This window comes from Onychomys torridus, chromosome X (assembly GCF_903995425.1).
Source record: "Onychomys torridus chromosome X, mOncTor1.1, whole genome shotgun sequence".
Lineage (NCBI taxonomy): Eukaryota > Metazoa > Chordata > Mammalia > Rodentia > Cricetidae > Onychomys > Onychomys torridus.
The window spans coordinates 121,934,630-121,949,164 of NC_050466.1; the positions used below are offsets into that span (position 1 = coordinate 121,934,630).

At 41.7% G+C, this 14,535-nt stretch overlaps 1 protein-coding gene across 2 annotated transcripts in view; it reads left to right on the forward strand.

The window, feature by feature from the left end:
- Rnf128 (ring finger protein 128) overlaps positions 1-14,535 on the forward strand; it is a 104,565-nt gene that overhangs the window by 43,077 nt on the left and 46,953 nt on the right. Inside the window, exon 1 of one of the 2 annotated variants that reach the window (XM_036175466.1) lies at positions 7,501-8,193. The exons of the other annotated variant lie outside the window; for it this stretch is intronic. Coding sequence (XP_036031359.1) covers positions 7,710-8,193 — 484 coding nt within the window. The 5' untranslated portion in view covers positions 7,501-7,709. Of the gene's footprint in view, positions 1-7,500; positions 8,194-14,535 lie in introns of those variants that run through there. 2 annotated transcript variants of the gene reach the window in all.

Here is a 14,535-nt window from a genome sequence, read left to right on the forward strand (position 1 = left end):
TGCTAGGGTATAATGTAGTGAAATATTAAGTGGTTCAAAATAAGTCTATTCAATTTATCATTAATATCTTTTCCAAAAGGTTGAGCAAGAAGTAGACTTTCTTGATAGCCGATGTCTTTCTGTATTCTATGAATGTATGTTGCTCTGATTGGTTGATAAATAAAATGCTGATTGGCCAGTAGCCAGGCAGAAAGTATAGACAGGATAAGCAGATGAGGAGAATTCTGGGAAGAAGAAGGCTGAGTCAGGAGTCCCCAGCCAGACACAGAGGAAGCAAGATGACAAGGCAGAACTGAGAAAAGGTACCAAGCCAGATGGCTAAACATAGATAATAATTATGGGTTAATTTAAGTGTAAGAGCTAGTCAGTAATAAGCCTGAGCTAACGGCTGAGTGGTTATAATTAATATAAGCCTCTGCATATTTACTTGGGGGACACGAGTGGGAGAGATTTGTTCTGACTGCCAGCCGACTGGCTAGGACACAGGAAAACTTTCAGCTACACTTTCTATTGTCACATAACCAGTCAATTTCAAGGTTAAAAATGAGGGTAGAAATTGGAATGAGTTCTGTGGATCTAGACTACAGAGTGGTATATTGGGACTTGATGACTAGACTGCAGATAAACTTCAAATATATGCTCATTTTGTAGGCACAATTAATTAAAACCTTTTTTCCATTCCCATTCCCATTTTCCCTAAGTTTTTTTTTTACTTCTTTTGATAACACACACACACACACACACACACACACACACACACACACACCTTCTTGTAGTCACAGACTTAATTTCTTTGGAATCTTCATTTCTCTAGAAACTTGAAAAGGAAAGAACTGTACGAGACAATATGGACTTTCCAAGTAGTCTGGTCTGATAGCACAGTAAAGAGGAAAGACACTACATCTCCATCGCTCCTTTCAGCACTTTCTCTGCCGTTAAAGCCACTCAAACCTTGCCTTGAGCTTTTCTCCAGTCAGGAAACAAAGAAACTCTTCAGCAATCTGTGATCCTCTTCAGTACTTCCTATATGTCATTTGATCCCCTGATAGAAATCAAGCAGATGCAATTTAGCTCATATTCTCTACAATATCCTCCAACAAAATATACTTCCTGTGCTAATTTTCTTCATTAAGTGCAAAACAGCCATGATAAGCATGTGTTGAAATACTTGTTTCTGGGGTTGGGGATTTAGCTCAGTGGTAGAGTACTTGTCTAGCAAGTGCAAGGCCCTGGGTTCGGGCCTCAGCTTTGGGAAAAAAAAAGACATACTCGTTTCTATACATACATATGAGTGAGCTTGTGCATCCAAATATGTAGACATTCATAAATAATTATGAAGCATTTGATGATTAGACACATTCTCATAGTCTCCATTTCCTAGGATTTCTGGGGCTGCTCAGCAGTACATCAAGGACCTTTGGTGAATGTGTTTTTAGCATCCTTCACTGTTACTGGAGATGGCAGAAAAAAAAAAGAATCAGTTCTTTTCACCTTGTAATGGTATCATCTCTATGTATGCAGAGCCATAGTGCATCAGAGGGAAACAGATATGGAATTGGGAACCAGGAAAATTCCAACTCTGCCACATACTTCCTGTGTAACTTTTGGCAAGATAATTCATCATTTTCAACTCATGGTCCTCATCTGAATTATAATGGGAATTTTAATAATATTTTCTGTTGTTAAAAAAAAACTGAGGATATAATTAATCCTTGTAAAGTGCCTAAGACATAGTAGGTTCTCAGTAAATAGAAAGCCTTTTCGGCTTTTTTTTCAGTGTAGTGTTATATAAGGTGGAAAAAGAGAAAATGGGAAGAGTGTGGTTTTATACTTGCACATGGGGTCAAATTCCAACTCTGCCATTTGGTAACCATGGCTGACATCATCAAGCTCCTAGAACTGGACCTGTCTCTTCTTTTGCTAAGATACAGTATATTATCCCTATGGGTAAAACTGCCTGCACCATAGTAGGCTCTCATTCATAGCTATTAGTGATGGACAGGAGACTGTTCTTAGTTTTAGGTGCAGCATACTGACTGTTGCTAAGGCCCTCACTGAAGTACTATCTTTCTTTGGTGTATGAAAACAATGGCTGTAGGCCAGTGTGGGCTAACCGAAGTGTGTTTGCATTTGCAAGGGATGATATGTTATCTGGAAACATGAAGTAGCCTTACATGCTGGCATTTTGTTTCCCATTGTTCAGCTCTCCTTTCTCTCTACATCCCCACCATTTTCATCTTCCTACCTATCTAGCAGCTGTCATACCTGCTCTACAGAGCCTGCATACCTGCTATCCAACTGTACACCTACCTACACCATCGCTGATGTGGAAGACACTAGTTATCCCAGGCTGTGTTTTGTCGTTTATTTAAGAGGTCAGATGCAATGTCTCTGTCTCTCTGTCTCTGTCTCTGTATCTCTCTCTCTTTGCAGACATACTTTAGGCTGCACCCCATTGTTCATCTCTATGCCTTTGCAGATACTCCGTGTGATAGGAAATTTAATCTGCCACAGTGCCACCACCCTGTTGCTCCTGCAGGATGCTTCTCTGCTTTATCAGTTCATCATGAGATAAAGCCTGCTCAGGGCTGTTTCATTTGCTGCTGTTGATAGAAACATTTGGCAGGGTTCATCTTTATGGTAGGATTTGAATAATACAAAAAGGCTCTTGGCTCAACTATTATTCCCACCTTCGATGGTGACAGTGCCTTAAATGCAAAAGAGAAGCATTCTTTAAACTTTCTTTAGCATAAAAAAGTTACAGTGTGCATGACACCCTACAGAGGAATGGTGTGAGTCATTATCAGCTATTAATACTTACAGTCAGAACTGCACTGGAATTCTGCTTCTGTTTAACTACTTTAGGCCTGCTTCTAATTTTGAGCCTGTTTCCTGTTCTGTTTAAGAAAAAAAAAGATGGGGATAATATTAAATGGAGATAAGTATGTAAAACACCTGATAAATGTTTAAGGAACAGTAGTTGAGTAACTGTTATTAGCCTTAAGGAGAGTAGCACTCTGAGAGAACATCCTTAGGATAAATCAACTCAATTGTCAGGAATTAGGTGAGATCTCACTCAGGACTATTCTGGAGAGGAAAGGCCCTAGTTGAATAGGTATATGTCCAAGGATACTATGGAGACACTGAGAACCCAGAATCAGAAGAAAAGAGTGGGGAAGAGGGAGGGAGAGAATTGGACTACATTAATGGGAATGGGAACTTTCCAGCAGAACTGTAGTCTTATTCAGCATGTGATGCTTTGTGAAGGAGTGAGATTTGATGCTCAAGTATGTAGCAGAAATGGGTGCTAGCATTTCTAGCCAGGTCCCTGACAATGGTGATGCTCCTGATCAGCAGCAGACTTACTTCTTAGTAGTAGGCAACTGTTGTAGTGTGAAAATATTCCACAGTAAGACATGGGGATAAGGTGGTAGGGACAGCCAGCAAGTTATTCATCATGGAAAGACGTTGACGCAATTAGGATCGACAATCTGGTTCTCAGTTTGGAAAGCTTTGAAATTTAACTGGTAGTATAACCAGAGACTGGGCTCCTGGGGACTGACTCACAGTTAACCAAATTCACAGGAGACCAATATGTAAGCCAGAATGCCAATTGATTAATTTATAATGAGAAGGGTAACTTCCAAATGGACCTTATACTAGTGTTTGCTGATGAGTGCATTATCTCCCTGTAGGCATATTTACACGAGAAGCTAAATGATAATAAGAAGGTTGCTTGGTGAGGAGGGACTCAGAGCAAGACGATGCTTAATGGTTCACGTCATCAAGCCACTGTGGCCTGATATCTCCATTTCATAATTGGGCTAGACCTCCCAAAGAAATCTGGTGATATTAGCCTCCTGACTAGTCTATTACCAGTCTTGTCTTCATAACTAGCAATCAGGATGGATTTTTAAACCAACATCTGTTATATTATCCTTCATGTTCTACTAGCTTCAATATAAATCCACAATTTAGGAGCTGGAGAGATGGTTCAGCAGTTAAGAGCACTGGCTGCTCTTCCAAATGACCCCGAATCGATTCCCAGCACCCTTGTGCCAGCTCACGAATGCCTGTAACTCCGGTTCCAGACGGTCCAAGGCCATCTTCTGGCCTTCATAAACACCACTCACATAATACACATATATACAGGCAGGCAAAACAGCCATACACATGAAAGAACATTTAAAATTCATAATTTAAACTCATTAATTATAGAAAGTATAAAATTCATAGACAAGTTAAGAAAAATCCTTTCACGCCTATATGCCTACCACCTAGATTTAGCAAGAGTTAATCATTTTGTCAAATTTGCTTCGTGTGTGTTCATAGGTGATATGTATGTTGATTCTAATATTTTAAACTTTTCACGTTTCACCTACTTGACTAGCTTCATTTTCCTTATCTCACCTTTGGTAGCTTATATCTGAATGTTCGTCTCCTGATTGTTTCTGCTATCCTCATGCACGATTACTTGTGCCTGAATATCATCTTTATCCTCTTCATTTAAGGAACACCTATGCTTTACTAGATCATACTGTTCATTATTACATATGATTATTATCTGCCTATCTCTCTGACTCTCCTGCTAAACCTTGACCTCCTTTAGAACAAGAATATTCCCTTGATGTCTCTGCTTTTTCAGTACCTTACATTTAGTAAGTGTTTGTAATAAGAAAAGCCAATGACCTGCTACATGATTCTACCTAATTATATTACACGTAGCTCAAAATCAACATGTCTAAAAGGAACTTAGCTCTTTCTTATCAACGGTACACATTTTAAGGCCTTTTCCTGTACTCCATGACTGAATGCATCCAGTCTTTAGAACCAAAGACCTCAACCCTATTCCTCCCTCTGGACCATCCCTCAAAATAAGTGATGTTGATTTGGCCTTCACAACGACTCCTCATTCTGCTCACATTCCATGTCTACTGTCCAGGTTACCCTCATTTCCCACTTGGAGTACTGCCAAAAATCTACCTCAGCTGCCTGATACTCTTGTTCCTTCCAATCTATTATCCACAGAGAAGCCATAACGATCTCTAAATTGCAGATCTAATATTACTCTCTGTTTAAATCCTGATTATATTACTTGTTGGATCAACTCCAGACCCTTCCTAGCTTTCCTCCAAATACTCTGAAGGTCTGGCCTTCACTTTTATCTTATTTTTTTATTATTATTTACTTTTTTCAGTGGTAGAGATGGACCCAGAGCCTCACATATGTTAGTCCAGTTTTCTGGCACTGAACTTCAATCTTGGACTTCTCATTTTCTCTTGTATGACTTTCCTTTTCACACGCTAGGTTTCAACCACTTTGCACATGGAAGGCCTGCTGTAATTGCAGGCTTCTAGCACTTCTATTTCCGGGCTCCATGCCTTCTCTTGTGCTGCCCTTTACCTAGAAGGACTAGTCCTCTTGTGCTCAGCCCAGGTGTATCCTTGCCCTGATTTCCTAGTCTGTGTCAGGGGCTCTTCTGTTATCGACTATTGGCCTGCATAGTCCTTTATTATAGAGGCACTGCCATATGCATACTTTACTGAGTAATGCAACAATCACTTCTTATCTTCGATGTTAATTCATGAGCTTTTAAAAAGTATAGTTGACATTTTATTTGACTTACATTTAGTTCATAGCATATAGTAGATGTGAGATAAATATTTAAGAAATAATAAATGGATAATATGAATAAATATCTATTCATATTTTTAGATATCTCACAAAAATCCCCTTTCTTTTGAACACATTCTCTTCAAAGAATAACATAGTTGATTTTCATTCAAGTAATATTACTTAATTATACTTTGAGTGTTCTTCATTAACAAACTCAGACAATTTCTGGGATTACACTATTTCTTAAAATGGATGATACTACTCTGCTTTTTGTTTGGGAATTTAAATCTCAAAGGTTAACAGCATTGATACTGGGGGGGGGGGGGGATTCCACTAGTCCCATACCTACCCTAAATGGCTCCTAAAGTTCCTCTTAACACAATCAAGGTTCATGTTTCACAGAATACTCATATTTTAGTTGGTGTTTGATAGATGGTGTTAACTGTCCTCTAGGTTTCTCTGGGGGCCTAAGAATATCAAGAATAGAATAAACCTATACTTAATCTTGGGAAATACTGTTAAGTAAATGCTGGGCCAAGGATTTGGAGAAGGGAGTGTTTGGGAATGTTATGCTAGAAATAAGACTGAACGAAGACAGTAACTAAGACTCAACTGCTAAACATCATTGCCTCTGCTTGACAACTGCAAGGTAACAACCTCACTATTATAGAACTCTTGTGCCCGTAAGCAGGGTCCTAAGCTCTTTGTATGAAGACTTTTAACCATCTGAACAATTCCATGAGATCATTACTATTACTCCCATTTGACAATTTATGGAGAAATTGAGGAATAGAGAAATAAACTCTAACGGTTAAAAACTATTCAGAAGCTGGGCCTGGCAGCACATGACTTTGATTAACTGTAATCTCAACTAGGCAAGAGGATTGCCCCAACTTTGGATCTGGCCTCCTCTTCTTAGTCCCAGGCCGATCAGAGCTACATAGGGAGACCATGTCCAAAAATCAAAATCATAAATACTTTTGGAACTGCCTGTCACCAGGTATATTAATTCAGCTTATTTCCATGCACATTTTTGAGAATCCAGTAAATGTCGTCATTGATAGTATTGATAAAAATGTATACTGAATTATGAATAAATCGTATCTATCAGTGACACAGGTGAATTGTCCAGGTGGGTCAGCCTCATTCTAGTTGGTGTCAAGAGAATAATGGTAATCCAGTTAAGATCTTGAATCGTGCTGGAATATTAGTTAGGTCAAACTTGATTTGTGGAAAGTGGAAAAAAAAAGGCTGGCTTTGAGATGTGTGAAGAAGGTAATTCTGTTTTGACTATCAAAATTGCTTGCAAGAGGCATCTGATGCAGTGTGTTAGCCTGGAGTAATTGTAGGAAAGACAGTCTCACACAGACAGCGCTTGCTGAGATCAGGTAAAGAGAAATGTACCATTTGTGGCCACTAAGAAAATAATTAAATAAAGGGAGTAATGAGGACATGCTTTGCTTGTCCTTCCTGTGGAAACCAGGAACAACTAACCCCAGCACTATCCACCTACTCAGATCTCACACACTTTGGACCTGCGGCTTTTCAGAAGTACTTTCCCATTCTCCCACCATAAAGCCCAAACTCCCCTTCAGGCAAATGAAAGGGAACACGCTATTCCTGCCTTTCAAAGGGGACTCCAATCCGAATCAGAACTGAAAGCTCCTAAATTGGTGCATTCTCCAGCTTCTCGCCGCCCTTGCATTCTTCCCCAAAGAGGACCCGACACACCTGGCTGCCCAACCTCAAGAGTCTCTCCCGTAATGCCTTCCCCCACCCCTGTGACCCTTTTAAGAGGCGGATCCCGCAGTGTCCTTTCCTCTCTCTCTCCCAGCCACCTCTACCCCCAGCTGGCTGGGCGGAGCTTCGCGCTAGCGTCCCAGAGCCCGACGCGGCCGCGGCAGTCGCGAGCAAGCATCTCTAGCGCTTGCGGGTGGGAGCTGCGTCTGCAGTAGCCTGGCCGTGGCCGTGGCCGCTGCGTGCCCGCCGGCAGCCTGCGACCTCGCCGGCCGCTCGCCTGCCCCTTGCTGGCCGCCCGCTCCCCACCTGGCTCGCACTTAGCCCCGGCCAGGGTCTCCCGCCTTGCGCGCGCCATGGGGCCGCCGCCCGGGACCCGGGTCAGTTGCCGCGGCGCCTGCGGAGCTGCCCGGCTGCTGGCTTGGTGCTTCCTTCTGGCTCTGAGTCCGCAAGCACCCGGTTCCCGGGGCGCCGAAGCCGTGTGGACCGCGTACCTCAATGTGTCCTGGCGGGTTCCGCACACCGGAGTGAACCGCACGGTGTGGGAGCTGAGCGAGGAGGGCGTGTACGGCCAGGACTCGCCGCTGGAGCCGGTCTCCGGGGTCCTGGTACCGCCCGACGGGCCCGGGGCGCTCAACGCCTGTAACCCGCACACCAATTTCACCGTGCCCACGGTTTGGGGGAGCACGGTGCAAGTGTCTTGGTTGGCTCTCATCCAACGCGGCGGAGGCTGCACCTTCGCGGACAAGATCCATCTGGCTTATGAGAGAGGGGCTTCTGGAGCCGTCATCTTTAACTTCCCTGGGACCCGCAATGAAGTCATCCCCATGTCTCACCCGGGTGAGTGCAGCTACTCATTTACACCTCTTCTAACCTCTATGTAACCAGTTTCCCCAGTTTCTCTGGCTGCTCGCCTCCCTCGTCCCCTTACTTGGAAAGAGGGTGCCCTTTTTGCCCCCCTCTGAGTAGAGCAGGGTCCTCCCGAGATTCGCCAGGTGTGGGGGTTGGGTGCAAAAAAATTCCTTCAGAATTTAATTTGCCTCTGGTGGAAAAGAGTAAGACAAACAGAGGCTGGCATATCATATCGGGGGCTTTTGCGTCTTTTTCCTGGTGTTTCAGGAGGGTGCTTTGCCTAGGATTAAAGGTGTGGGAGGGTGGACTTTGGCTTTTAAACTCTGAGGGAAGAACATCATCGCCTGGGAATCTCTTTGGAGTATAAAAACGGATTTTTTTCTCCCCTCTCTGCTTTCTCTTCACATTTCCTACGTATCAAGTACAAGATTATGTTACAGTTCTCGGTTAACCTCGTTGCAATTTTTGTGTGGAAACTTTAGCTTTGGAGTTCTCTGCCCAGTGGTCTTGGATCCCAAGTACTTCGTGTTATCAGTGCTTTTGTTTGCCTCTTGACAAATCTGATTTAGGTTCTTGAGTTCCAAAGCAGGTGATTAGTGTTACTGAAGAAATAAAGGCCCAGACTTTGTAAAAGTAGTCCAGGTACTTCTGAAATGTGTGGGCATGGCGGGGGGGGGGGGGGGGGGGGGGGTGACTATTTTACCCCCTTCAGCCGCACTTCCAGAAACCTCCCTTTTGTGATTTGTGATCCCGGGCCCTGAAGGACAAAGAGAAGAAAGAGCAGGAGAGAAAATGGAAGAGACAAATAGCAATGTTTCATGGCTGTTAGGAGCAGGGCCTAGAGTCAGCAGACCTTGACTCAAATTTCTGCTCCGGTGCTTCCTAGTCCTGCGACCTTGGGCAACTTAGCTGAACTCTGAGTCTGCGTACTCTTATCAGTCAGAAGAGACAGGATAATAAGAAACCGATTATCCACAGGTTTGCTGCCTCTAGAGTTAAAGAAACCAAACCTTCAGGAGTCTAGGACAGTGCAACTAAATAAAGGTTAACAGACAGGGAGAATTCTTTAGGAGTCCCTGAATAAAGGAATTTCGTTATTTAAGTGCGTGAGAATTTGTGTTTTGCTTACAGTCGTACCATTGGCCCTGCCTGGAGAGCACTTGCATTGAGTGGATGTGTGGTATAATGGAGAGAGCACTGAACTGGAACTCCAGAGATTTGAGTTCCTCTAAGCCCCATTGCTTAGTTCAGCCTGGTGACCTTGTACACGTTATATGTCCACTGTAGGTAGAGAGGGTGGGCACCAAGTTGGCAGAGCGTGCAGAGATACAGCTGAGATGAGAGAACACTATGGTCTGGATCAGCTCTCAAATGCTGCAGTTCTTAGATTTAGTATATTGATTAAGGGAGCAAACTGCATCCTTCCTAGATAATACATTGATTAGAATGCAATTACATTTTAAAGACTACTAAAGTTGAATAATGAGGCTTAGGAAAATTTAAAGTCTTTATTTGGCTATCTGATTTTACAAGGATTTGACTTAGTCTTCTCCAAATGAGGTTCATTTGCATGAATGAATTCCAGTTGAATAATATATTTTATTTTTAGAGAGTTCCTCATTAAGCTACTGTACTCCTGCTAAGGATATTTATCTGATAGTTTTAGGAGACGAATTAACTTTTGTTGAGCTCCTACTATGTGCTAGGCTTTCCACATTGACAGGCACCATAGTGTAGGAGGGAAAACAGACACTGTAGTCAAGATTGGCAATCCAATTCTGAATTTAACACACAATAGTTTTGTGACCTTGGACAGATTATTTAACCTTACCGAGTCTTGGTTTCCCTATCTGTAAAATGAAGATGATATTTATGTTTTGATGATTACTAAAGATAATAGATAAGCCAGGTAACATGATACACAGCCATAAATGTTAGTTTATAATAGATTAATGACAAAAGGAAGCAAAAAGTGAATTTGCAAATGTATAATTATTCAGTTACCATTTGAAGACATGGATAGCCTGAAAATCTAATTAGGTCTATTGAGATCCTGAAGGATCTCAAATATAAATAAAGTTATGAGGGCAATGAACGATTTGGATACTTTGGAAGCTTTTTATTATCCAAATCGATGGTAGAACAGGTAGTGCTGTTAGCTACCCAAAAAGCTAACCAAATTCTATTGAGGCATAGAAAGACATTTCTCTCTTGAACTTCTAGGGAAACTACTTCTCAACATAGAGAGAAACCACTGTATTCACATTTGCTTCGAGTATTTGGACAGTACTGTGCTGTTTGCGTTTCTCTCTCCTGAGGACAGATCTGGGGCTTCCTTTTGAACATTTGCTTTAAAATATCTTGGATCCTAGTGGTGGATAGGTAGGACTGAAGTTTCCGTTTTAATTCATCCTGGATTACCCAGGGGCCTTTGCTGTCTTTGTTTACAACCTCTGTCTTGATACTGTCAAAGGGGCTACACTTGAATCATTTGTCCTTTGAATTGGTGCAGAATATTTATGCTCTCCCCTATCAAAACCATAAAATCTTAAACATACATTGTTTCAAGTCATTGCTTTTGTTTGTTCACTTGTTTGTTTTGGAGGCAAGATCTCACTAGGCCAGAGCGGCTTCCAACTCACTATACTATAACCCAATGAGAGTCCGTTGGCCTTGAAAACTCCTGATCCTACTGCTTCAGCCACCTAAGTTCCAGGATTACAGGCCGTTATCATGCCTGGCAGAACCATTACTTGATAATTATTTATTTATTCATTTATTTATTTATTTTGAGAGAAATTCCACAATGTGTGAGCAATCAATTAAGGCAATGAAGCAATTTTCTTAATAGATTACAAAATTTCACAAAAAGGTAGTCTACTGTTAGCTGGGCATGGTAGTACACACCTTTAATCCCAAACAGAGTTCAAGGCCAGCCAAGTCTATGAAGAGAAAGCCTGCCTCAACAAACAAAACAAACCCACAAAACGTAGTCTACTATTAACCCATGCAATTTATGTGTATGTTTTATTTTGGTTACAAGATATTCAGAAAACCCTGTTTCACATAGCTAAGTAACTGCAAAGGATACATGTGAAGTAATAGCTTGCTGTGGAATGCCTGAATATATAGATTTCAACCAAATTGATCCAGAAACCTGGATAAAAATTCTGAGGAAAATTTGCTAGCAAAGTTTAATTATTCAGAATCACTTCAAATATGAAAATCAGATGAGGAGCAGCCAAAATTGAGAGTAAGCACTGAAGCCTTCTAAAATGTAGATTTTCACGATGAAGTATGTGAAGCATGCTTTCTGGATTGCACAACTTACTGTTCTTTCTCAGATCAAGCAGATGGGCCTAAGCCATGCCTGCTGTCTAATTGAGCACAGCCTACGGGTTGAAGTGATCTGTGTACTGGCTTGTACAGTTTTCCTTGCATCAATATGAGCAGGCATGGATTTATTGGAAGGCCCATGCAGAGAGAGCTACAACCTTCATGGTCTGTGACACATTTACGAGAACTTGAAACATATGTGAAGAGGTGACAGGAGAAACCTTGTTTCTGAGGGCTTTATTTAAAAGAAAGTGAATGAACCAAACAGTGTAAGTTAATGATTGGGTGCTCCTTCATCAAACAGTTCAGTATATAAAAGTTGCATGTGTACTTTGTTGGATGATAGTGCAGTACATTAGTTAAGAGAGTGGGGGCCTGCCACTTACTATTTCTAATCTCTAGGACATTTTTTTTTACTTCTGCCTTCTCTCTTATCTATGATAGGCATAAAAGAACTTTTAAAAGGCCTCATGAGGTTGCTCAGATTAAATTAGATAGTGTTGATGAAATGTTCTTTTTAATCCCAGTAAGCTAGTTAAATGTATTTTATAAAATGAAAATGGAATCCTATGTTTAGAGGAGAAAATGTGTAGCCTCCAGTACTTCAAAGTCCACGTAACTCACAATCTCAGCTTAAACCCTTTAGGCATAGAGGATATCAGGCAGAATTGTTTTTCACAAGGAAAAACTTTTGATCTTCCAAGCTTTGACATTCTTTTCTTTAATAGCTTCTTCTCAGTTAAGCTACCAATTTTTATTCCATTCAAAAAGGACTTTGAAATACTGTTTGTTTGTTTGAGCAGACTCACTCAGTAGACTAGGCGGGCCTTGAACTCACAGAGATCTGCTTGTCTCTGCCTCCCTAGTGCTTGGATTAAAGGCGTGTACCACCAGGCCTGACCCTGAAAAACTGTTTTCTACTGATTTATCCCTGTCCCAATCCCTGCTTGACTGTTTTTTTTTTCTTTTCTTCTAAAATACTAACTTTCCCAGTAGAATGAGTTGATTGGAGGTGGTGATGATTTGCCAGTGTTCGATACCACTGCCATTTCCAGATGTGCCCTTCATACCTCTGCATACTGTATATGACACTGTGAGCCACACTTGGACTTCTCCCAGTCTCTTGCTTCCCTGTTTTATTAGCCAGTTCACCTACCACTTCTTTTCCATTGCACTCTGCCTCACAGCTCCCGGCTCTTTTATGAGCAGCTGTGGCATCAGGTTGACACTTTAAATACTGTCACACAGTCCCCTTCTCTCTTGTGATAATTAATACCCTGCTTTCAGTTTCCATGTCTGCTCTTGGAGTTAGCTTCCTGATTGGTCTCCTTGCTTCCAGTCATTTTCTTCCTGCAGACAGTTCTTCCATGTTGCTACCAGAGCATGGCTCTAATCACAGAAATGCCATTGCTTATACATTTTACAATTCATTACTCTCATAGCGCACACAGCTTAATAAATTGGTCCCAAAGTGCTTTGAAAACTTTATATTCCTCTTCTCTTTGATACCGAAATGTACTCTATCATTTCGTAGTATTATTTGTTTAAATGGTCATTTTTAATCATTTTTTAAATTATTGTGGGTATGTGGTGAAAGTCAGAGTCGAATCTCTCCTTTACCCTAGGGCCTGGGCATCCAACTCCACTCATCGGCAAGCTATTTAACCTGCTAGTTGAGTGTACTTCTGCTATTACTCTTCCTACTCTGCAGCTCAGAAACCCACCCATTCTTCAAATTTCAGCACAGATGCTTCCTTATCATTTAGAATATATTGTCTTTAAAAACTATTTAGCGTGTTTACTTATTTGAGACAGGGGAGTAGCCTGAAATTAGATAGATAGGTGGTGCTGGTCTCAAACTCACAGAGATCCCCCTGCTTCTGCCTCTTGAGTGTTGGGATTATAGGCATGGGCCACCAAGCCAGCCAGTTTCATTTTTAATTAACACACAGTAATTACACACATATCTGAGGGTCAGTTGTGGTGGTGCTATACAATTTTTCCCTCTGCCTGCTACAGCGCATACCTGAACGAAAGTAACTTTTCTCTAAACAGCACATGCTCTCTCCTCATCCTTTCTGCCTTTTGCCTGTTGTTATTTGTTTACATATTTTGTCTTTCTACTAGGTGGTAGTCATTTTAATGTTTTCTAATCTTTAGATTCCTCAGGGGAACCTTTCTTCTTGATGTGCTTTATATAGAAATGTTTTTTTGAGCCAGATGGTGGTGGCTCACGCCTTTAATCCCAGCACTTGGGAGGCAGAGGCAGGTAAATCTCAGTGAGTTCAAGGCCAGCTTGTGTAGGCCTGGAAGTTCCAACCCCCATTGAGGCTTCAGTAATGGTCACGCCCACAAGGCGTGGAGGAGGCTGAAGACCCAGGATGGAGAGGAGAGGCTTCTCTTGGTTCCAGGACCCTGGACGCTGGAGGTAGACCAAGCAGAGTTCGCCAGAGAACACCGCCGGACTGGACTGCGCCATACCTTTCCCAGACCCCTGCAACCTACCCCTTCATTTGTAAGTTACCCCACAAAATAAACCTCCCTTTTAACTATGTGGAGTGGCCTAAATAATTTCACCAATAAGCTTGGTCTACAAAGAGAGTTCCAGGACAACCAGGAATGCTACACAGAGAAACCCTGTCTTGAAACCAAAACAAAATGCTTTTTGAATCGCCCTAAACACCCAAGAAATCAAATGCTAGAGGGTCATAAGATCTGTTAGAACAGTGTCCTAGGGCTGGAAACTGGACTTCATTTTATTGAGCATAACTAACTGTGTTCCTTGTCTGCATATGCAACAGAGAGTAAATAGCATACTCTGTTAAAGGATTTAGGATTTCATATGATAAGAGTAGAGAAATACTTCGCACTACAGGCTCCTTAGTTTCTATAGTGACAAACATAATTACTAAACTCTATGGGTTCTTCAACAAAATTACCTGAGTAACAAGAAAATAATGACACATAGGAGTTTTTACGTTGTGCTTACCCTTT